Source organism: Ursus americanus, chromosome 3 (assembly GCF_024610735.1).
Source record: "Ursus americanus isolate L20-20 chromosome 3, mUrsAme1.1.p, whole genome shotgun sequence".
Lineage (NCBI taxonomy): Eukaryota > Metazoa > Chordata > Mammalia > Carnivora > Ursidae > Ursus > Ursus americanus.
Window position 1 is genome coordinate 26218375 of NC_142129.1, and position 24350 is coordinate 26242724.

Here is a 24350-nt window from a genome sequence, read left to right on the forward strand (position 1 = left end):
CTCTCTCTGCCTTGAAACTCTTCATATTTCCTAGAACCTTGGTGATGGCATTTTAGCATGATCTGTGATTACTTAAACTACCATCAGCAGGCCAATTTACTTCAATTGACAGTCATCTGTGGACAACATAATTTGTAATTATACTTTTTGAAATCTCTTTTCTCCTTTTACAAAGATTTTTAAATTGTTTTTAAAGTATAAAGTTAATACATGTCATGATACCAAGTTATACAGCTTCCCCATGCCCTTGTGCCCACTCCTGATGTAATGTTAACAGCTTAGTGTGGTTTCTTCAACACTTTCATGTTTATCCTAATATACATACCTACACATAGACATGACTTTCCCCTCTGTTGAAAATATTCATCAAAATGGAGCTCCTGGGTGGCTCAGTTGATTGAGCATCTGACTCTTGATTTCAGGTCAGGCCTTGATCTCAGGGTTGTGAGTTAAAGCCCTGCATTGGGGTCCACGCTGGGCATGGAGCCTACTTTAAAAAAAAATAAAATTAAAAAAGAAATGAGACCATACCATACAGCTGCTTCCTTTTTCAGTAGATCATAGACCTTTTATGGGCTAATCCATGTTACTCAAGCTCATTCTTTTAATAGTACACAATATTTTATAATGTGACTCTAATGTTGTAAATCCAGCTATTTTCCATTCAGTAGACATTCAGGTTGTTTCCAGTTTTTTGCTCTTACAAATAATGCTTTAAAAACCATCCTTGAACAATTGTACATTCCTGCTTTTCTTTCTCTAAAATAAACTTCTAAAAGAGGGGTTGATAAATCAAAGGGTAGGCACATCTTTTATTCTAATAGATTCTGTCATTATATGACAGAATGTCATAGGATTCATATGCAAATAGCACTGTAGGAAAATGTCCTTTCCTCACACTCTCAGTGGTATTGGAAGTTAGCAGTATATGTAAATTTTGACAGTTTGGCAGGTATGAGGTGATACCTTATTTATTAATTTCCTTGAGTACTTGGAAACTTGACAATATTATATATTTATCAGCCCTTTTTACTTCCTCTTCTTTGAATTGTCTGCTGTTAGCCTTTATCTGATTTTCTGTGGGATTTTTTAACCTTTTTTTTTTTAATCAGTTTGTGGGAGACCATGTATATATTTTACACTGATTTTCTTATTATTTGACTACTTTAGTAGTAGGTTTTTGCCATTGTTTTCACTTCATGCAGAATGGCTGATATTAAGTAATCAGATTCATTGAAATTATACTTTGCCAGCTTAAGTTGTCCTTTCAGGTTCTCTTGTCATGGCTTCTTATGCCATTTATTAGTGATGTTGAGGAAGAAGGACAATTAATCATATCTTTATATATATGATGTCACATAAATTATAAAAACATACTGTTGCATGTAATAGAAGGTAAGCTAAAGTAATTGCAAAATATGGATACTTTTTTGGTCTCAAATTCTTCATTTTAGAAAGCAGTATTAAAACTTACTGATATGTTCACTACTGCTTTCTTCTTAAAGTAAAATCCTATTTTATGGTATTCATCAAGTCATTCTATTCAATTTAATAAGTGTATTTTCTTTCTTTCTTTCTTTCTTTTTCTTTCTTTCTTTCTTTTGTTTCTTTCTTTCACAATGTGTTTTTCTAAAATAACAAAAATTTTCAAACATACAGAAAAATTGAAACAGTTGTACAGTGAACACTCATAATACCTGCTACCTGGATTCTCTTTGCTCTGTCATGTACTTCTCTCTTTTAATCTGTCAGTCCATCTTATATTTTGATATATTTCAAAATAAGTTACAGACATAAATACATCTCCTAAACACTTCAGAATGAATATCATTAACTAGAATTCAGTATTTGTTGAGGATTTTATAAATTTTTGGTATAAAGTTCTATGCAGTGAAATGGACAACTTAAGTGTACCATTCCATGAGCTTTGGCTAATATGTGTAACTTAAATCCTTTTAAAAATCTAAAACATCACCCTTGTTGCAGAAAGTTCCCTCATGCTCTTTCCCAGTCAATTCTGATCCCCAGTCCAGTCCCATAAATTCTGATTTTTTTCCACCGTAGATAATTGTGCCTCTTCCAGAACTTCAAATAAATGGAATAATATATTATGTACTCTTTTACACACTATATGTTTTTGAAATTCATCCATATTGCATATATTAGTAGTTCGTTCCTTTTTAATGCCTACTAGTATGGTAGGAGATAGACATTTTTTAAAATATGGATTTCCAGTCATTGTAGCACCCTTAGTTTCCTGTCTGTAAGATGACTTGGGTGTCTGTCAGAAATCAAGTGAGTATAAATATGAGTTTATTTCTGGGTTTTCCAGCTGGAAATACTTCGTAGTATGGTGTGAATTAAGCATTTTTTCCCCTCATACTAACTTCCAGTTATTGTAGTACCAGAGTTTTGCTCTCCCTTTGGATTGCTTTGCCGCCTTTATCAAAAATGAATGCAGGTTTATTTCTAGGCTTTCTTTGTAATTCTGTTGATAGGTTCGTCAGTCTTTATGCCAGTATTAAATTGCCTTGATTGCTGTAGTTTTATAATAAGTCTTGAAGTCCTCCAGTTTTGTTCTTTTTCAGGATTATATTTTCTATCCTGGGTTCTTCACATTTTCACTTAAATGATAGAATCTCTTGTCTTTTGCTGCAATAAAGCCTCCTCAATTTTGATTTGATTGTATTGAATTTACGGATCAGTTTGGGGAGAATTGATGTCTTAATAGCTTTGAGCCTTCCAGTCCATGAACATAGCAAATTTCACTCTTGTTTAGATTTTCTTCAGTTCCTGTCAGCACTGTTTTATAGTTTTCAATGCCACATGGGATTTTTAATGGATTTTAAAACTGTGTAATTCTTTTTCCCTTCTCCTTCCTATAGGCTCTGGATCAGTATCACTATATGAGGTAGAAAGATGTCAGCAACTATCAGCTACAAGTAAGACCATGTTTCATTTTTAAATATAGGTGTAATAGTGTGTATAGTAAAGTCAGTTCTTACCAATAATTTGTTCCTATCTAATATTGAGAGCAGATATCTATGAGGGCAAAAATATAGCCCTATTTATATTTTATTTCTGTCCCTCATCCTAAGTGGCATAAAATGGAACTCAGAAAGATACATGTTTTTACATTGACTATATATTTAAGTCATCTATCTGTAAGATTTATAAAACATATTCTATTTAACAGGCAATGGGTCTTATTTTGAGAACGTAAAATATGTGTCATAATTTTTGTCTGTTCACAGTGTGCGTTTAGCTGTGTGCCCATAAAGGAGCTCCTTACAATATACCCCAAAACTTTAATGTTAGCAATGATAGTAAATCTGTCAGATGCCCTCCTTCTGTTACTTCAGCTAAGATAAAAAAAAATAAGAAAAAATATTTTTAAGCACAAGTCTGTTAAATGAAATTCTGTAATATACTCTTATAAAAATATGAGTTTCTCATTATTGGAGAAAGAACATATACCTATGAAATGGGGGAAAGCTTGTGGTAATGTTATTGGAATGGGAAGTGTCAGTATGTACTCATGGTTTTACAGATAGACACAGAAGTAGATGTAGATAGGTCTTTGTATACATGTATTCATTCAGATACATATTCATGCATGTATAGGTGCATGTGTGTAGGTAGAGGTATGAACATATATACCCTACCTCTGTCCAGTTAAAGGGCTTTGAAATAATGGTGTGGCCCAGTAGCAATGAATGCACCTAATTCACAAATCTTGGCTTATAAATATTCCCCCTTAAAAGGAATCAGGGCTGCTTATAGAAATAGCAGACTCCAGGACTGGGACAGGAGAGTTACAAGATGAGCCTGGAACATATTGTGCCAGAAGGTAAAGAAGTTCTCAGTTAATGATGGAGCATGTCGAATCTGATACAATTTGAGTATCAAATTAAAAAAACTAACAATGGAATAAAAATGAAGTAGGAATCTATTAATCCATGTGGGTAGTAAATAAAAGAACAAATGAATAAATAAATGGGATTGAATGGAAAGCTCTTAGTTACAATAGAATGACAACTAATAATGTAAAAGGAATGATGAAATTAGGGAAGAAAATCATTTTGCAACCATGATAGTAATAATTGATTTAGTTGTAAATCATCAGTGGGTCCTAAACTATCAGGATATTTACTGAGGAATGGGATATTTATATTTCCCCCAGTACTTTCTTATTTTAAAGGGGAAATAATAAATTTATAGTGGAGAGACCTGTTGAATACCACCATAACCAACTGAGCAAAGTTAACATTCCCAGGAGTGAAAACACTGACAACATATGTGCCTCTTAATGTGATACAGAGAAGGATACTTGTATCACTTATAGTATAGTATCCTGCCAAAAATTTATGATCTGTATGTGATCATGAGCAGAACCAGACACACCCAAATAAATGGCCTCTACTCCTCTAATATTATCAGTGTCATGAAAGATAAAGAAAAGCTGAGGGACCGTTCTGCATTCAAGGAGTCCAAAGAGACAGGAAAAATAAATGCAATGCATGGTTCAGGATAGGATTCTGGACCCGAAAATAAAATTCTAAATAAGAACATTATAGGACAGTTGGAGAAATCTGAATAATGTCTGTTGATTCAGTGATAATATTACATCAACATTATGGGTTCTGAGGTTGAAAATTCCACTGTAATAGGTCAATGAAATTTCTTGTGAAATACACACTGAAATATTTAGAGATAAAGGAACATGATACCTGGAAATTATTCTCAAATGATTCATATATATGAATCTGTAAGGAGGTATATATGGAGAGAGAGTTAAGGACAGATGATGATGATAAATGTGGCAAAATATTAACAAGGCTGACAATATAATTTAATTCAATTCTGTATCTGGTTTGGGAGAGTTCATATTATGAATATTCTTATTATTCTTATAGATTATTCTAATTTAATCTAAATATTTTTAGTACTTACAGATCATCAGTATTTGGAGAAAACCCCAATATGTGCTATTTTGAAACAAAAAGCTCCTCAACAGTATCGTATCCGAGCAAAATTAAGGTCATATAAGCCCAGAATACTCTTTCAGTCTGTTAAACTTCATTGTCCTAAATGTCATGTGCTGTAAGTATTTTCCATAATAAAACAAGTTTTTTATTTTATAGTGTTTATGAATATACGTTTTCGTATATATTAGTTTAAGACCTGGCAATGAGTAAACTATGACTTCGTGTATTGTATTTTGAAACAGTGGTAACGTTTTTAAGAGAAAATACTAAAGTCTCAGTAAATCCTTCTCATATTTCTTAGTAATGATAAATAAAAGTAGGTGCTTTTTTGAAATCTGAAATTCAATTTAGTAACTCTGATACATGGAAACAAATAATAAACTATAAAAATATTTGGGGGGGCGCCTGGGTGGCTCAGTCGGTTAAGCGTCTACCTTCGACTCAGATCATGATCTCAGGGTCTTGGGATCAAGTCCCACGTCTGGCTCTCTGCTCAGTGGGGGGTTTGCTTCTCCCTCTTACTCTCCCTCTGTGCACGTGCTCTCTCTCTCTCTCTCTCAAATAAATAAAATCTTAAATGTATGTATATATTTGGGGAGACTCTCTTTTTTCACAAAAAAACTTCTTAAAAATAAACCTTTAATAACTGAAATTTTTAAGTAGAGAATTCTGGTTAGATGGAATTTCTTTTTTTTTTTTTTTTTAAGATTTTATTTATTCATTTGAGAGAGAGAGCACAAGCAGGGGGAGAGGCAGAGGGAGAGGGAGAAACAGACTCCCCACTGAGCTGGGAGCCTGACATGGGGCTCAGTCCCAGGACCTGGAGATCACGACCTAAGCCAAAGGCAGATGCTTAACCGTCTGAGCCACCCAGGTGCCCCTAGATGGAATTCCTAAGTAAGTGATAGAGAAAGCCTTGTTGGCAATATTTCTGTCTTACAATATACTAAATATAATTTAAATTTTTATTAATCATTGAGAATTCTCAGGCACAGACTTTATTGCAAACATCAATTACTGTATATATATATATATATATATATATATATATATATAGACACACACACACAAATAACTTTATAAGACATTAGAATGAAAATGTACTTATTAGCTCAAGACGTGTTCTGAAATTATTTTAATCTCTTCCTTTTTTATACAGTTTGTCTTCCCTCTAAATATATAATGTGTAAATAGAGTACATTTCCATTTTAAAGTACATATTTGTGTGTATGTATATTTGTGTGTGCGCGTCTGTGTACACTAATAGTAACATATGTGTATTTTCCCCTCTGAAATCTAAGTATAGTACTGTTTGTAGAGATTTTTGATCATCAAACCTTAAATAAAATGGGGGACCATCTGCTACCCATTTAAGCTTAAAATGGTAGTTATAATTAAAATATAAATACGGATTTTAGGTACTTGTTGAAGTATTATTAAATTACAGTTTGTCAAATTCTCTAAAGTCATATAGCTTTGTCAAACAAAATCATCCTCTCTCAGCATTTTTTTTAAACAAATAAAATCATCTCAGAAAGGTTAAGAGGTGTTAGCTCTAGTTACACAGCTAGTTGGGGAGAGAACCAGGACAAGGATTCTAGATCATGCCATTTCTATTGTGTACATACTTTACCATGTGACTTTTTAAAATTATTATTCTAGGTGATAAGTAATCTAACAGAATATTGATTGGTAAAGTAGGTGCCCTATGAAAGGGGGATTACTTAGGTGGCAAGTGGATATTTAATGGGCAGCTGTCTTTTTTTCCCCCCACAGAGAAGTTTAACATTCTTTACAAGCGGAGAGTGAATTCCTGCTAGAAATATTTATATAAGATCCTTGGTATTAAAACCAGATAAGGAAATTACTGGTAGTTAATGTAATTATGATATGGATCTACTTAGCCATGAAGTATCAAATATCTTTTTTGTTGAATAAGAGTCATTTAATCTGCAAAGGGAATTATCTGCATATTTTAAAATAAGTAGCTGGCTCATCAGCATATAAACAATTTTTTTAAATGGATAGTTTGTTAAATTTGAATTTCTAAGCTTTGATATCAGTTGTTTTGTATTATTTCATTGTCAATGATTTTAGGCAAGAAGTTCCCCATGAGGGTGATTTGGATACAATTTTACAAGAGGGTGCAAGTAAAACCCCGGATACCAATCTACAAAATACATCATTGTATGATTCAGAAATGTGGACCACTACAGATCAAGGAGAAAGAAAAGTAGCTGTTCATTTTGTAAAAAATAATGGTATTCTTCCACTTTCAAATGACTGTCTGATTTTGATTGAAGGTAAAGTATTTAAGTTACTGTTTTAATAGAATAAAGCTTTTGCTTATGTCTTTCTCTGATTAATAATTATGAAATATATTTTAGGGGCAACCTAAAATGTAAAGCCAAAACGTTATTTTAAATTCCATAAAATGGAATATATTGTATCTAACAGGTAGATTTAAATATATACATACACACATGTATAAATTAATTTGAATAACATTTTGAAATTGTACATTGAACTCAAGTGTTTGCATTTGTCCGTCTTGGATTTTGGATATCATCTTAATCAGATGCAAGCTCATTGTCAAACTGAATATTAATCAAGAGGCTGCTTGTTCTGTACACTTGCTGCTGTCTTGGCCTCTGGATGTCACTGTTGTTCCATTTAAGTAGAATGAAAGTCATCTATTGATACGTAAGTCAAGGAAGGGACCCTTGAAACAAGATAACTTGACATGTTTTAAAAGAATGAAACTGAATCATTTATTTTTTCATTTCCTTTCCACTTTTGTCTAATTTTAATCTGATGTTTATCTCGTATATATATACCACATAATTTTTCCCATGCCAAATTTTTAAAGTTTCATTATTTTCCTTGAGACTTTTCTTCCTTTAGAACATTCCATAATAAAAGGAAAACAGCATCTTTAATTTGAGAGAAATCTTTAGTTTCATTTTATAAATGAACTGACCTTCATTACAGTGGATTATGATCATTTTTATTACTGATATTTTTCTGTTTATAAAAGTAATATGTAATTGTTTTAGTCTATATATACACGTGTGTGTGTGTGTGTGTTGTGAATACACAGGAATATTATCATTGATATTATTTTCATGAACATCTTTTATTTTGACACATTTATGGTGTACCAGAAATGATTTTCATTTCTATGTATTTAGTCATCACAATAATCCTATTCAGTTGGTACTATTATAAGCTATTTTTTATACATGAGAAAACTGAATCATAGAGAAGTTGTAGGTCTTTCCCAGTACAGGTAGTAAGTGGAACTGAATTGTTTATTGTTTTTTTTTTTTGACATAATAACGCTACAATGAACTTTATCTTCCCTCTGGATGAAGTGTAATAAGGGGGGCACAAAGAATTAAGTAAATGTTGCCCAGTTACTTTCCAAAAAAGCTGTCATGGTATTCCTATGCTTTAGTAGCATATGAGATTATCTGTTCCCCCATCCTCATCATTATATACTAGCACTTAAGAAAATTTGTCCACTGTGGTAAGTGAAATGTGGTATCTTATTCCATTAGCAATATTTTAATCTCTACCAGGAAGTAGGTATAAAAACAAAACACACAGACACATGCACATACAAAAAATGGAGTAAGACTATTTGTATGCCCTAAAAATAAAATAAAGCCCTGGACCTATTCAGGTTCTGTAAGAACTGTCCTTATAGAGCTAAGAGGATGTCAAGTATAACATAGGGTTCTCCTATGTTATGGTTAGGATTTTTGCTCTAGTACATTTTCGTAAGTAACTCAATAATTCCCTTTACTCAGCAATTCATGTGAAATACGTACTGAGCACCTACACGTACCAAGCACTCTTCTGACTCACTGGGCTGATTTGAGTGGTTCTTATCGCACAGCATACGAACTTTCAGTAGATCACTTTTCTTCTTGTATTAAATTTGTATTCTGTCTGCTTATAGACTTGTTTGCTTGTTAGAATGTAACTGCCCTAAGGCGTAGGATACATGTTTATTTTAATTTATAAATCTTCAGCACCTAGGGTAGGACAACAGGCATGTGACTCGTTCTCAGTAAATATATATTGAGTAAATAAGTATATCCAGAGTAGTAACACTTTATCTTACACAGCTTTTGAATGAAAGTCAAATGAAAATATATCTGAAAGCACTTTAAAATTTAAAAGTGTTTCATCAGAATGTAAGCTATTTTTATTTTATCATATTTCTGAGTATTATAACCCTAGTCATAGTTGGGATCTAACTGCAGTATGACATGGCAGAGCTATGGTTTCCACAAAGCTGTGGAAAGAGGAGCGGGACCCGGGCAAGTTGCCATCCTTACCAAGATTTATCTCCTTTTACTGAACAAATACTTCTTGGATTGTTTCAAGACTTTAGTTAATTTCTGGAGTTCTGAAAAAGTCAATTTTGAAAGTTTTTGCTAATGTTCTTTTTCCTTTTATGGAGAAGCGTGTTTTTGGACGTCCTTACTCTGTTGTGCTGGAAGTGCTTCCCCTTCGCAAATGAATTTAACGTTACAAATTTTAGAAAGTACACAAAACTACTTTTACAAGTCATATTCTCTTTCCTTGGAGAGGAAGAATTATTAATCGAGGTGAAAAAGTACCAGTAGGTTTGAGTTCTTCGAGAGAATACTGCCTTGGAGTAATGGTGCACCACTGGGTGTCCTCTTTCTTCTCAGCCAACATGATGGCTTTAATGGCCACTTTGTCATAGAATTGAAAGTATGAGGATTTTTCAGGAAAAACGATCGAACACTATACATGAATTCTTATTACACAAACTGTTTACATCTGTATTTAAATATAATGTTGACCTGAAAATTTAAAAGATTTATTTCAAACTCAAGACTGAATTCACCTAGACATTATTAGTGAATAGCAAATTTAATAATGAGAATCCTGTTATACTTGGCTCTCAATTTTATTTTCTTTTGAATACTTAAAGTATTCTGGCATAAAACAACAATTTGTATAAAAATTTAAGAAAACGGATAAAATTTCACAAGCCTTGTATTTTGCTCAAGGCTCAGCATTTTTGTGCAGTGGTTTCTTAAATCAAGGCAGGATACTAAGTTTATAAATTATTATATTTTACAATAAATGTATAAATGTATTAACTATCTAAATTCATGATTTCATTGTCTTTTTCTTTCAGTCCCCTTTTACTATACCTCATGTTTTACTTAATAGACACTCGATTTTGCCTTCATTATATTTGTACTACTTGAAGGATTTATTTATTCTTTGTTAATAGGAGGTACACTCGGTGAAATCTACAAACTCGCAAACAAGTTTCATAGTGTAATTCCTGTGAGATCTGGCCCTGAAGACTTGGAAGTCCTTGATCTTTCAGCGCCATTCCTTATACAAGGAAAAATACATCACTATGGGTATGCTTTCAAATCTGGGAATTTTGAGAATTAAAAACTGCATAGCAATAATTTTTATTATTTTATCCTAGTAGTTGCTATATATTCAATGGATACTTACTGAATACTAATTAATATGTACTAGATTTTTCTGGTATATATTTATTCTTTTGATAACATATGGATTATTTAGCTGTGTATTTTGAAGTTTTAAAGTTTTTTAAAGTTTAAAGTTTGTAGTCTCATTTTAGGTGCTATTTTTTTTGTATTTTAGTTAGATTAGTTTTTGACCAAATAGCTTGATATATCTCATAATGATTTTTTGGATTAATTTAGCTTCAGAATATGTTTGTTCAGATTTTGTATATATTGCCTATATTTTAAAAAGAACATGTATTCTTTAATAGTTGTGTTTAATGTCTAATAATGTTTAGTTATGTCCATTAGACAAGCTTGTTAATCATATTCAGAACTGCTTTTCCTTTGTAACTTTGTCTATTTAATCACTTCTTAGTGTGCTTAATGTCTTCTGTGGTTGTATGTTTGTGATCTTTTATTCTGTTAGTATTTGTTTTGTATATTTTGAGGCTCTTTTGCTGGTTTGTTTTCATGTTTCTTTGTTGTTACATTTTAGGAAGTCTCAGAAATAAATAATTAGGACTAGATTTTAGTTTTTTAATAGATGAGTTTAAAATATGTTAATTACTGATATATTTAGGTTTTATTTCTACATTTTATGTTGTTCTCCACTCACACTATTACTCTTTTCCCCTTTCCCCTTCCTTTTTTTTGTTATTATTTAGCCTATTTTTTTCCTCTAGTCTTCTATTGGATTCATTTATAAAAATATTCTTAATTTTCCCTTTTTTCCACTTTTACTGCTCTGGAAGTAATGAACTCATACTTAATTTTTACTTGTTACGCTTACATTTTTGTATACTCAATTTTTAGTTTGCATACTTGCTTTATCAATGTCTAGAGTTAATGTCACAGCCTATTTTTAAGGAAATAATATGACTTCATTTTATTGCCTTTTTCTGTTAAAGAAGAAATATCTATATTTGAAGGGTAGAAGAGGAGAATGTTTAATATAGGGACATATTATACTGGGATATTTTTTCCCCAGATTAGAAATGAAAAGGAGTCTGCGTGAACCTTTTGGACATTGATTTTTATATTTTTATTCAAGTATACTTTCTTACTGACATCTCCTAATCTTATGGTGATATATAATAAAAAAAAATTACTTGTACTTAAAGTATGTTTGTATATAAATAAAGCAGAATGCCTGTACTAAATAATGTGCATTTTTAGTATATTGTATAGTTTCAGATTGATTTATCTTAAAAAGATAAGTATAGTATTAGGCATTATAAACTGTGAACCTCTGAATACGTGTTCACTGAATATATTATCCAAAGTCTTGCTAGTACTGACTTCTTTAGTGAGAATAATTTTCTCCTATTGGTTATATTTACTTATGACCTTAGCTGCTATCACAGAGACATCAAATGAAAGTGCCCTCAGAGATTGTCTCTTTCAACTTTTTCTTTTTACCAGTGAAATTAGCCAAATTAATTAACAATCTGAATCTGGACCCTCTCTCTTGTTTTCAACTTAGTTGTTTATTCTGAGCCATGCTATCTTTTTGATTGTGTCTGTTGTAAAAAGCTTATTTTTTTACAATTCTGCTTGTAATATGTGCATTACAATATGGAAGGTGCAATACTATTGTTTAATAATAAAAATTTTAAGCATATTTGAACAGCAAAGATAAGTTATAATAATAAAATGAGTTTTAATAATTATTTTTAAATGCTTATGGTTTTTTTCTGTCATTAATTTCAGATGTAAACAGTGTTCTACTTTGAGACCAATACAAAATCTAAATTCCCTGGTTAATAAAACACCATGGATTCCTTCTTCTGTGGCGGAAGGTTAGCAAATTTCCGTGTCCTGCAACTGTTACTGTCTTCGTATAAGGTGACCTCACTGATGATATTTCAGTTGTCGACATAGTAAAGAGCAAAGACTGAGCTAAAGTTTAACTTTACTTAAGCAAAACCATTCACGGTGATTATAATAAAAGTAAAAAGTAAAGTTTAAAATGTTTGAAAACTTGCTTCCAGGCATCTGCCAGTATCTTTAATCATTACAATTTAATTCAATAAATTCGTTTTAGTATTATTAATGACAAATACAGATTCTGAAAAATCCCTACATATCATAGTGTTTTAGGATTAAAAACAGTTTTAGAGATGGCTATTACAGCTCTTTACCCAATAACATCCTTAGCTGGAACAAGAAACTTTTTTATATCATATTCTTTATCTGTGATCATCCAGCGTTTGCTTAAAACTCTTTCAGTGACAGTGAACTCATTACATTGCAAAGCAACATACCCTTTAATTTTTAAGTAGTTCTTAGTGAAGCAAAATCTGCCTACTTATAATTTTAACATAAACCATGTTCTGTCCACTATAATTAGAGTACATGCCTTCTATAAGATTAACAGGCTTCGTGCATTTGAAGATAATCTGTCAAGCCTTCACTGAGTCTTTATTTCTCCAACAAGGCACCCTAACTTCATTTGGTATTTTCCCAAATTCCCTACTGTTTTGTTTCTCCTCCTTAGTAAACATTTACCTTACCAACGTTCTTCTCAAAGTTTGGGATTAAAAGCTGAAAATAGGACTGCAAATGTTGGCCAATTCAGAATATAAAGAAAATCTTTATTTCTCTAAAATTGTACACTTTGCTTCTACTAGCCTGAAAATGTTATTGTATCAATATTTATTTGTATACTTGGTTTTGTTTTTTTTCTTTTGTAATCTAGCTATATGGTACTGCTATCTCTTATTTTGTTTGTGGTCCAGTGAAATTCCAGGTTCCTTTCATGTGAGCTCCCTGCTTTCTAGCGTGGTCTCCCCATTCCATTCTTAATGGAGTCCTTTGTTTGGGTGGTCCCTCAAGGTAGATTTAACTTTTACCCTTCCTGGTTTTTAGCTCAGTTTTAACCTATGGAAACCTTTAGAATCCTATAAATCAATTCCTTTGTATTAACAACTTTTGTCAAGTCTGTATGCCCTAATTCATTTCTCTGTACCCTGATTTATTCTTACTTGCCTCTTAATTAATCCTTTTAAATATGGATTCCACAAATGGAAGACAGTATTTCATTTTATAAACATTAAATGTCTCCCATTTCCAAACACAAAGTACCATTTTAACCTATGAATTTTCAAATCATTTAGTATCTCTTTAATTTCTTCTTCTTCATCTTACCAAATCATGAAATCCCATCTTCTGACATTTTTGTCCATTCAACCAGATGCTATCTTAAAAAATAAGTGATCCCTATGTTTATAATACAAAGGGGAGAGACATGTTACAAAATCGTGAATATTGAATCACATGCTATTTTTTAGAACATTCTGGTATATTAATTTCATCTTTCATGAGGCTAACATGCAATGAATTATAGTTCATGAATCAGTTTTTGTTTTCTATCAAGTTCAACTCATTTTAAAGATACATTATATTAATATTTCACCAATGCTCATGAGTCCTTGTCCCTACATAGGTATAGTGTAATGTTCTAAAATGAATTTGCTAAATGACTTTAATATATTGTTATTGGAGAACAAAAGACATATATGTAAGAGTTTTTTCTTAAATTATTTTAGTAAACAAAACTAACATAACATCATAAAACAGTTTTTACTTTACTTTGATGATAAGGAATAGAAGATTCATATGGTTTGATCTTTTTTCCCTTCACTAGTACTGGGTATTGTACCCCTTCAACATGTGTTTGTAATGACATTTACTCTTGATGATGGAACAGGAGTATTGGAAGCTTATCTCATGGATTCTGTAAGTAACAGAGGAAGTGTAGATATTTCTAACTAAAACTATTTTTTTAATTTTAATGTATTTTTTCATTCCTAATTTATTACTGAGAGGATTTAAGGCAACTTAAAAAAAATAAAATGCAAGCACATAAATCTTAAAGTGTCTGTATATATCCTGCTTTGATTTGACTTTGTAAATTTGAAGAATATCCACATAATGAAAAATCGAAGAATAGGAATTTGAGGAGAGACTCTTCAGAAGTTTTACTCTAGGAGGCAAAGGCAGAGGTATGACCACACCTTCTGTCTAGCAGCATTTCACTAGGTTTTTGAAGTCCCCACATTTCCATATTAGTGGGAACTAAATTACTTTGGAAGGTAGGTGGTTATATTGTGTGAAGCTAGGGAGCTATCCATAAGCCTCCCTCATTTCTAACAACAGTTCCAAGTTTGGGCGTTCCCAGAACCACCCTTAAGTTTTGATAATCCATTAGAAAGACTCCCATTAACTTCCTATAAGTTATTATTGCTGTTATGTTTTATTACACCTAAAAGATACAAATTAAATCATCCAAGGGAAGAGGTACATAGGGCAGAGTCCAGGAAGTTTCAAACATAGAGCTTCCAGTTGTCCTCTTCCCATGGAGTAGCAGACAGCGTTACTGGCCTGATAGTGGTGTGTAACAGTACACGTGTATTGTGTATTGAGAGCAGGGGAAGCCCCACTGAGCCTTAGTGTCTAGAGTTCTTATTGGTGCTCTGTCATGTAGTCATTGTTGACAGCCCATATGGCTGATGTCAGTTTTCAGCTCCTCTGAAGATCAAGCTAATACCATATGCCCCAACCTCCCCACCCTAAATCTCTAATGTGACAAACAAGGACATTCCTAACAGGCATACTCTAAGGGTTTAGAGATTATTTCCAGAAGCCAAGGGAGGAGGCCAGATTTCTGTTAGTGGTAAGATTGAATTTTTTTTACTGTACACTTTGGGAAACAATCTAGGGTAAGGTTGAGAGAATTTTTCCTCCTGCCTAAACTATTCATTTGTCCATTTATTGAATAAATATTTAATGAGTACCTGCTATGTGCTAGGTACTGTTGTATATGATGGGGTTGGAGCAGTGAACAAAGCCAACAAGGTCCCTTCTTTCTTTTAGAAAGGGTAATATAATCAGAGGAGAGAAAAATTAAATAAATATACAACATATTGTTATACTGTTTTTAAACTTAACTGGATTTTTTCCTATACACAAAGAGAATGATAGACCTCACTCTTTTCTAAATATCATTATTCTTATTATCATTAAGTCAAAGCGGTTTAATTGGATTTTTATCGCAATGCTGTTTTTAGATTAAAATAATAAATCCGATTTTAAGAGTTCAGACTAGAACTCTATGAATTCTACAATCTTGATAGAGTAGTAGATAATACTGAAATATTTTCGTATTAATTATAAGTTTAAAAGATTAACTTCCAGGGCGCCTGGGTGGCTCAGTCAGTTGAGCATCTGCCTTCAGCTCAAGTCATGATCTCAAGGTCCTGGGATTGAGCCCCTTGTCGGGGGTCCTTGCTCAGTGGGGAGTCTGCTTCTCCCCCTCCCTTCCCCTACGCTCCCGCTGGTGCTCTCTCTCTCTATCTGAAATAAATAAATTTTTTTTAAAAGATTAATTTCCTTTTTTCTTCTATAATTTTTTTTAAGGACAAATTCTTCCAGATCCCAGCATCAGAAGTCCTAATCAATGATGGCCTTCAGCAGAGTATGGATATGATCATGGATATGTTTTGTCCTTCAGGAATAAAAATTGGTAGGCAATAATATTTTTAACAATCTCATTCATTCTTTTTCTTGAAACAGTATTTAACATGTATCTAATCTGTAGACTTAGAGGTATGAAAACTTTGAAGTTTAGATTCACTAAATTTATATAAATAAGAATTAGATTCACTAAATAAAATTATTGTCTGATCTGCCTTTTGATGAAGACAGTGGCAGGGATAAAATAGTAGTTGCTGAAATGAAAAGATTTTTTTAATTTTTTGAAATATAGTGAAGGGGAGGCAGTTTTGATCACAAGCACATTTGATACTGTGTTTATGCGTACAAGCATTTTTTTTGAAATTATACCAACAGATATGAAATTTTGACAAGAAACATTTTCTGTAACAGGTTTCATTTGGCCAGTTTAATTCATTTATGAATTTCTGTTCAGTATTAACTAGTTTCAGATTTTATGCATTTTTATTTTACTAATTGTTTTTTTATCAGCTTTGGTTGTTCTCTGGGTAACATTTGATTCATCAACCAGATCTTCAGGTCAAATCGCATTTACTGCCACTGACTTCCTTTTGCGGCCATTGTTTTTGTTCACATTGAAATTTGCAGACCTCAATCGTAGTAAGACAGTTTGACTCTTCTAACAATTTTTCATCAGTAACAGATTTTGCCAGCTGCAGATTTAGCTGCTGTCAGTTTAACTTTTTTAGGTTATTTTTAAACAGACTTTATTTTCCCCTGGTCAGTCTTTGTATTTTGTAACAATTCCAAAAAGACACTCGCTTTTATTCATCTGTAACAAGGTTTAACTTACATACTTTTATTTGATGTCCGCTTTAATTTTGGTTTTAATTCTTTCGGATAGCTTTCTGGAAATAAAACTCTCATTAAAAAACATGGGTTTGGTAGGCTTTTGATACATGCTGCCAGATTGCTTTTCAAGAATATTTTACCTATTTATAGTTCTACCAGCAGTGGAGGAGAGTGCCTGTCTTGCTTGACTCTTGCCAATATTGACTGTATTAAATGTCTTTCAAACTTGAACTTGAAGAGGCATTAAGAAACTTTTCTAGAAGTTTTAAATAGATTTATTGCGGTCATGACCGAAGCTTGGAAATAGCATCTACAGCTGCCAACATTGTCTGGACTCAGTGCCTAGTACCTGATGGGAGTTTCATCAGACAGGTGTCTAAGAGCCTGAGCTGATGTGAACCTCAGGTTCAGTTTCTTTGGAGTCAACCAAGAAAAAAAAGAAAAGAAAAAAAAAAAAACAAACGTGGGGAGGTCAGCAGCAGGAAGAAAAGGAAGAAAAATTGGGAATGAGATGGCTGCTACCTTTGCTATCAAACATTTGGAAAAACCCCACATTTAATTATTATTTTCTGTTGGGAAAAAAATCAAATTAGAATTGTTGCAAGACAGTAACAAGAACCCAGTGTGTATTTGGAAGAGTAGATAATATTAAATTTGGTAAGTGTATTTAAATACTTTTCAAGCTAAATTAGATGTTAATTTTTCTAGCTAAGCCTTATGCTTAGATACATATTTCAGAGATATTTGTTTAGTTTCAATGGTTAAGTAACATCTTTTCTCATTTGTAGATGCATATCCGTGGTTGGAATGCTTCATCAAGTCGTATAATGTCACAAGTGGAACCGAGCAGCAAATTTGCTATCAGATTTTTGACACCACAGTTGCAGAAGATGTAATCTAATATTGTCATTCAGCTTAGCATATGTAAAATATTGTAATTTTAGAAAACATTATTTTCTGTGAGGTTGTTATAAAACATGTAAAAGGTTTAACTGTATAGTTTATCTTCCATTTTAACCACAATTTAAATTTTTTTCACAAATAGTCATTGTGTTATCTTAATGCCTTCTTTTGAATAAGTTAAAAATGTTCCTTTTGCTCAAAATTTCCAGTATGGTGGCTGCTAGGGGCATAAAGGAGAAAGGGGAATAAAGAAGGACTGTCTTCATTTACCCCTTGCAGCCCTTTCAGAGAAACTTATTTTAGAACCCTACACTAAAAATCACTTTCCCTGTTAGTTTTTCCATGTGTCAGCCACTGATTTGTCCGCCCTCCACCATCCGTGCTTGACCTTCTTTTCCTGCCCTGATTTTTATATCAGCAATGTTTATGATTTTAACATGGGTATGGGGTTAGAAAATGTCCTTACATTAATTCACTCAGCTTTTACTGAGTGTGGGGTATATAGCAGCTATCAATTTGGTTCTGTACAAAGGCATCTGCTTCAACAAGTAGTCTTGTTGAGAAGTGCTCTTCTGAGCGAGCTACAGCGTACTTACAGGAGTGATTTACTTTAAGTGTATGTGGCAGAATTGCTTTCTTTTGGTCCTATTGACCAATTTAGGATAAATCCATTTTTTAAGACCTGAATTATGTGCTTTTGATTGCTTGTTTCTCTACCTGATATTAGAAGTTATTGCATTCCACCTTGATCTAATAAAGCAGTCAGATTTATTACAGTGTTACTGACTTACTAACATTACCCTTTTTTAATAGTCTTATGTAATACATATCTATATTTCAGATTGAACATGGAATGAGATATTAACTCAATACAGTAGTCTGCTTTTTATCTGACAGTGTTCGTGAAATTTAAAATCATGAATATTCAATTTTATACAAATACTTCTATATATTTGTGTATATGTATAGACATGTATATTATTTGGTAAAGACTGAGACATGCAGATCTGCCTAGTTCAATATTAGTGAAAAATAAATTAATGCATGTATTTCACCTGTTTTCTTTGTTTGTCCTGTGTTGAGGCAAGGCATGAGTGGAGGTGAAGAATCAAAGCAGGAATGCCAATATAGCAGATATTTAAGACTGTCTATACAATAGGTGCTGTGCAAAGCATTTAACATATATTTGAGTTTCACAACAACACATTTTCCTGATAAAACCGAGGATTGATGAACTGACTTCACTAAGTTCACACAGTTATTGAATGCTGGTCGGTACTCGCATTCAGGTAATGTGTTCAGAGGCTGCACTGTTAATCACTCCAGGATTCTGGGGCAAAAGCTAGCATAGGGTTTTCTGCAGATGAGTCCTCCCTTAAGTATTTGAAGTAACATTGGAAACAGGTTATGAGAGGAGTCGGTGTTGTTTTCTTACACTATCAAAAGGCTTTTAACATTTTATTGGCAAAAAGGTTCAAATATCTGATTTGCTCTGCTCATAATAACTCCAAATTCTAGTTCCTGTCCCATCCCCAGACCTAACTACCCATCTCCCATCACTGAATTACCAGCTTGTTGGAGATGGTAGGAAAGAGTCTGATGCTGCTGTTTTGGGGATGTAAACTCTTAGTTCAAAACATCTGCAGGGGAAAGTCTTAGGAACCCTATAAATGAACAGATAGATTTCAGTACCGATGGTGTGCTGGGGATACGAAGGCCAGAGAGCCGTTTTCTCCTCAGGAAACACCCAGTCTAGAAGAGGAGGGGTCAGAAGGTACAGCAGGTCACAGTGTTGTCTCCAAGTTGATAAAATAAAACTCCTCACATGAATCCTTACAGTGCTACGTCATTTCTCTTTGAAGAGTTCTGTTAGGACCTTGTGTTTATCCAGTGATGATGTATGCACCTTACCTTATTCAGGAGCCCAGAAAGCTAGGAGAATTCTATTTCTGGAGCAACAAGTAGACGGCCGTTCACTGTGGCCCGATTTGAGCCATGTCCCCTTTACTGTCCATGTAAATCCTGGTAGCCTTCCTGTCAGATTTAAAATGATGTAAATTTAAGAACATAGTGTGTGTACACCCTCTTACTCAATTTCCAGTCTCTGCAGCACCCATTAGATACCACTGGATTGTCTCTTTAGCCCCTGCACTGTTCTGTATGAGGAAGAAAAGGCGTCGCTTAGAAAAACTGAGGTAGTCAATTACACAATAACGAAAAATGCACGGCTCACACGCTCTTTCTGTCCCTGCCCTCCATTATACTGCTTTATTCGAGGGAACTATACCGGCTGAGATGCACTACATCATTCCCCTTACCCCCCTCTTTTTTTAACCCCTGGTCATGTTGCACATTGGGAGTCGTTTCTGAATGAATATAGAGAGACTGGTGTGAATGGAATAAAAGAAGCCAGATACACCTCTGTCTACCTGGGAAAGCAGTCTCCACACGTTAGGGCACTGGCTGTGCAGTGTGAGTCCGGGTAGATGACGTGCTGTAGCTACTTGCAGGTCGTAGCAATGGGCCGCAGTCTTTAACCAGCTGTGCTCTGCTGTTTCCAAAGTCAAAGCATGAGTTTGTCTCGACTTGTGACTCTCAATCCAGCTGATTCTCTTCTACACTTTCTGGAAGCTTTCCTTGGTATCTGGGGAAACAGCTAGATTCTTGTGATTAGTTTCAGTGTTTTGAATTTTGACCATGTACTTCACCAAGTTTTGTTTGTATCCAGAATTTTTTAAGATAATAGTAATATGTATTTGTAAGAATTGAAACAATATAAAGTATCTGAAGTTGAACTAATTCTTGCTCTAGTATCCCAGAGGAAACCACTTTTAACGGTTTGGTGTATAATTTTCCAGACTGTTTTCCCTAAGGATGGGTAAATATATGTATATATACTTTTTAAAAATAGCATCATGCTATAAATATATTTCTGCAACTTGCTTTTGTCACTTTATAAAGTAGACTTTGTTCTTTATGTCAATACACATAGAAGGAGAAACTTGTTTGTAATTACTCAGCATAAGTAACTTTTTAGCTAATTCTCTGGTTATTTCACTTTCTATTTTTGTCGTGGTTTTTGGTTTATTTAAGTGTTCTGTTTCTTACTGAAACAGTTTTGGAATTTTATATTTTTATAAGAATGTATTCATGTTACCTATTCTGTTGACTTTATTGCCTTAGTTATTCATAATAATATTTTATTATTATTACGTTAGTCTGTTTTGTCTGGTGTTATTTTCCCTTTAAATAAATCTGAAACCCCTGGAACCTGGTTTCACTGTATCTACTGGAGGTTCTTAGGTATTCAGAATTTTGAAGGCTTATCCAACTTCTTTTTTTTTTTTTTAAAGATTTTATTTATTTATTTATTCAACAGAGATAGAGACAGCCAGCAAGAGAGGGAACACAAGCAGGGGGAGTGGGAGAGGAAGAAGCAGGCTCACAGCGGAGGAGCCTGACGTGGGGCTCGATCCCATAACGCCGAGATCACGCCCTGAGCCGAAGGCAGACGCTTAACCGCTGTGCCACCCAGGCACCCCTGAAGGCTTATCCAACTTCTAGTACAGATTAGGACTCTGCCATGACGCAATTGTCTTGAAATATTCTTTCATGCTTCAAAGGACTCATTATAGGAAAAAAAATAATTTATGTTAATGTAAGAAAGGAGAATGCCTCCTGTAACACTTTTCATTACAAAAAATGCTCTATGACGGCATGATGAGTCACCCTAAAGTTCTAAAACATCAGTAGAGGGGAAATAAAGGTATCTCTTCCTGTGCTTGCCCTGCAGGATCTCTGGATGGCGTCAAAGCCTCCTTCCCACTCCAGGAAAAAGAACTAGTCAGCTAGTAAAATCTGGGCCTAGTGATCTTTCTTCTCTTCCCTGTGGTACTTGGAAATAGGATCAGAACTCACTAAACAGGAAGTCTGCATTGTGCAGGTATGTGAGATCACATCTTCATTTGGCAGCCAGGGAATCAGTAGCACCATGTATCATTTTTCTCTGCAGTATTGTGATTTAGGCTGTTATGAAATTTGAGATCACTTAGGGTTTCGAAGTGATGGTCATCTTACATGGAGATAAATGTCCTTCCATTGAGGACTGCACATGATGGGTTGAGAAGTGTTAGGTATCAATGACAGTGATAAGGATAATGCATTAATGTATATGGGAGCTCTCCCTCAGATGTGCCAGCTGGTGAAATATGGATAGTTCAGAGACTCCTTTGCTATATTTAGACTGTAGCGACATCTTAATGAATGTCTATTCTTTCTCCTTGAAATCTAGGCCATAGAGGCCCATTGGTATAGCGTGCGTGTGTGTGCCTGGTGCACATTCTTTTATTCTCTGCTTTGAGTTCACTTTGCAGGGTATGATATTAGAATTTACCTGACAACCTAGTCCACAACTACCAAAGAAAGACATTTTCAGCTTGTGTGGAAAGTTTCTTTTATTTCATCTGTTGACAGTAGTCTGAAGATTTGGAGCATGTGTTCATTGAAAACCTTCTTATTTATTAATATATGCCATCAAATATTGTTAGAGTTTCTAAACAAGTACCTTTTTATGTACAACGCTGAATCTGTGGTATGTACCTTCTTTCTTATTTTTTCCTATACCTTCAGAATGATTTTTCCCTTCTTTGAAATATGAACTCGCAGATAAAAGCCAGTTTGTTTTTACATATGACTCTGTTCCTCAGAAGATTTTTGTCTTCTATTGGAGGGCAAAGTCCTTCTAGAATTTAAAATCTTGTACCAAGTTCACTACCCTTTAAAAGGCTTTCTGTCTCAAGCTTCCGTAACAGTAAATAGGAAAGACAACACATTTTTTTTAATGATTTTTTATTACATTATGTTAGTCACCATACAGTACATCCCCGGATTCCGATGTAAGGCTCGATGATTCATTAGTTGTGTATAACACCCAGTGCACCATGCAATACGTGCCCTCCTTACTACCCATCACCGGTCTATCCCATTCCCCCACCCCCCTCCCCTCTGAGGCCCTCAGTTTGTTTCTCATAGTCCATAGTCTCTCATGTTTCATTCCCCCTTCTGATTACCCCCCTTTCTTTATCCCTTTCTTCCCTTACTGATCTTCCTAGTTCTTATGTTCCATAGATGAGAGAGATTATATGATAATTGTCTTTCTCTGCTTGACTTATTTCACTTAGCATTATCTGCTCCAGTGCCGTCCATGTTGCAGCAAATGTTGAGAACTCGTTCTTTCTGATAGCTGAGTAATATTCCATTGTATATATGGACCACAACTTCTTAATCCAGTCATCTGTTGAAGGGCATCTCGGCTCCTTCCACGATTTAGCTATTGTGCTAAATTCAGACATTGCTGCTCTGAACATTGGGGTGCATATGGCCCTTCTCTTTACTACGGAAAGACAACACATTTTAAAATCAAAAGTATTAACTTGTAAGTCACATGAAAGCATAGGTTGCAGTGGATAGGCATGGTTGTGGTTTTATTTGGTTGGATAGGAAATCCTGTGTGTTTATTCCCATTAGATTAGTTTCAGGAGCAAGAAACTTGTACTTAAATTTTGGTATCATTGACAAATATTTCTGCACAATGATCAAAGCTTGAATGGAAATTAAGAAAAAGAATACAGAGTACAAAATAGGTATGTATTTAAAAGTCAGCTCATACATTTACATTCATTTATTATTCATACTGTGTCTGTATCCATAAAGAATTTCATATGGTTTACAATAAAAGACAGACATAGCACACAACCTTTCGAAATGGGGCAAGAAGACAAGAGCCAAATAGGGGAGCGACTATTAAAACAATTCATTATTCCTAACCTAAGGGATGCTATAGGCTTTGAACAAAACCTATTACACACGAAAATGCAACAGGTTACATTGCTCTTATTAACAAAGTTCTTGTATTTTTAATACGTACAAACCTTTTATTTATCTCAACAGTAAGAGTAACACGGTGGATTTTTATATTAGGCAAACTAAACAGAATATTTTATGTAACTAATAGTAGTTTAAAAATGCAGAAATTTGATCCAGAATGGTAGGATATAAACTCTGAAGATGGAAGAAATAGGGGAATTTTCCAGGGACTGTCCACCTTTTGGCTCTTATTTGAAGCACTTTCTTGTTTTGTTTTTATTGTTAATGATGAACGTAGAATGTTTCCAATATTTCCACAGACTCAACAATTATTAGAAGCATTAGGTACCACAGGAAAAATTTATGTTTTTCTGGTATTAAAAAATCAATTCCCTTCTGATATAAATATCACTGAGAAAATGAGCTCTTCTTACCTTTTCCTATTCTAGTTACTGGTAATACTTGTCTTGTTTTCAGTGTTTCAAGTCAGGAAAATATGGGTTTTAATGAATCACAGTCATTTGGAAGATGTGTATTCCTATATTTTGCCTTCAGTGCTCCATGGAAGGTGTTGCTTACATTATAAATAAAACAAGCTTCACACTGGTGCCCAACTGGAAATTTGCTGGGAGAGTATTTTACCTATACCACATTTACTAAGCTCTAAATGCCCAAACATTAGATCTAGTCATCCTTGATCCCTCTCTTCATTCATGGCCCATATCCAATCCATTTGAAAAATCATCATGGTGCA

At 33.8% G+C, this 24350-nt stretch overlaps 1 protein-coding gene across 7 annotated transcripts in view; it reads left to right on the top strand.

The window, feature by feature from the left end:
* The window catches only part of POT1 (protection of telomeres 1), a 79597-nt gene extending 60812 nt beyond the window's left edge, over positions 1–18785 (top strand). For 6 of the 7 annotated variants that reach the window (XM_045792723.2, XM_045792725.2, XM_045792727.1 and 3 more), the window contains 8 exons: positions 2886–2942; positions 4947–5103; positions 7086–7291; positions 10270–10405; positions 12233–12321; positions 14169–14260; positions 15941–16046; positions 17617–18785. In XM_045792723.2, coding sequence (XP_045648679.1) covers positions 2886–2942; positions 4947–5103; positions 7086–7291; positions 10270–10405; positions 12233–12321; positions 14169–14260; positions 15941–16046; positions 17617–17729 — 956 coding nt within the window. In that variant the 3' untranslated portion in view covers positions 17730–18785. Of the gene's footprint in view, positions 1–2885; positions 2943–4946; positions 5104–7085; positions 7292–10269; positions 10406–12232; positions 12368–14168; positions 14261–15940; positions 16047–17616 lie in introns of those variants that run through there. The other variant, XR_006778635.2, reaches the window with a different exon arrangement.
* The last annotated feature ends 5565 nt before the right edge of the window (positions 18786–24350 follow it).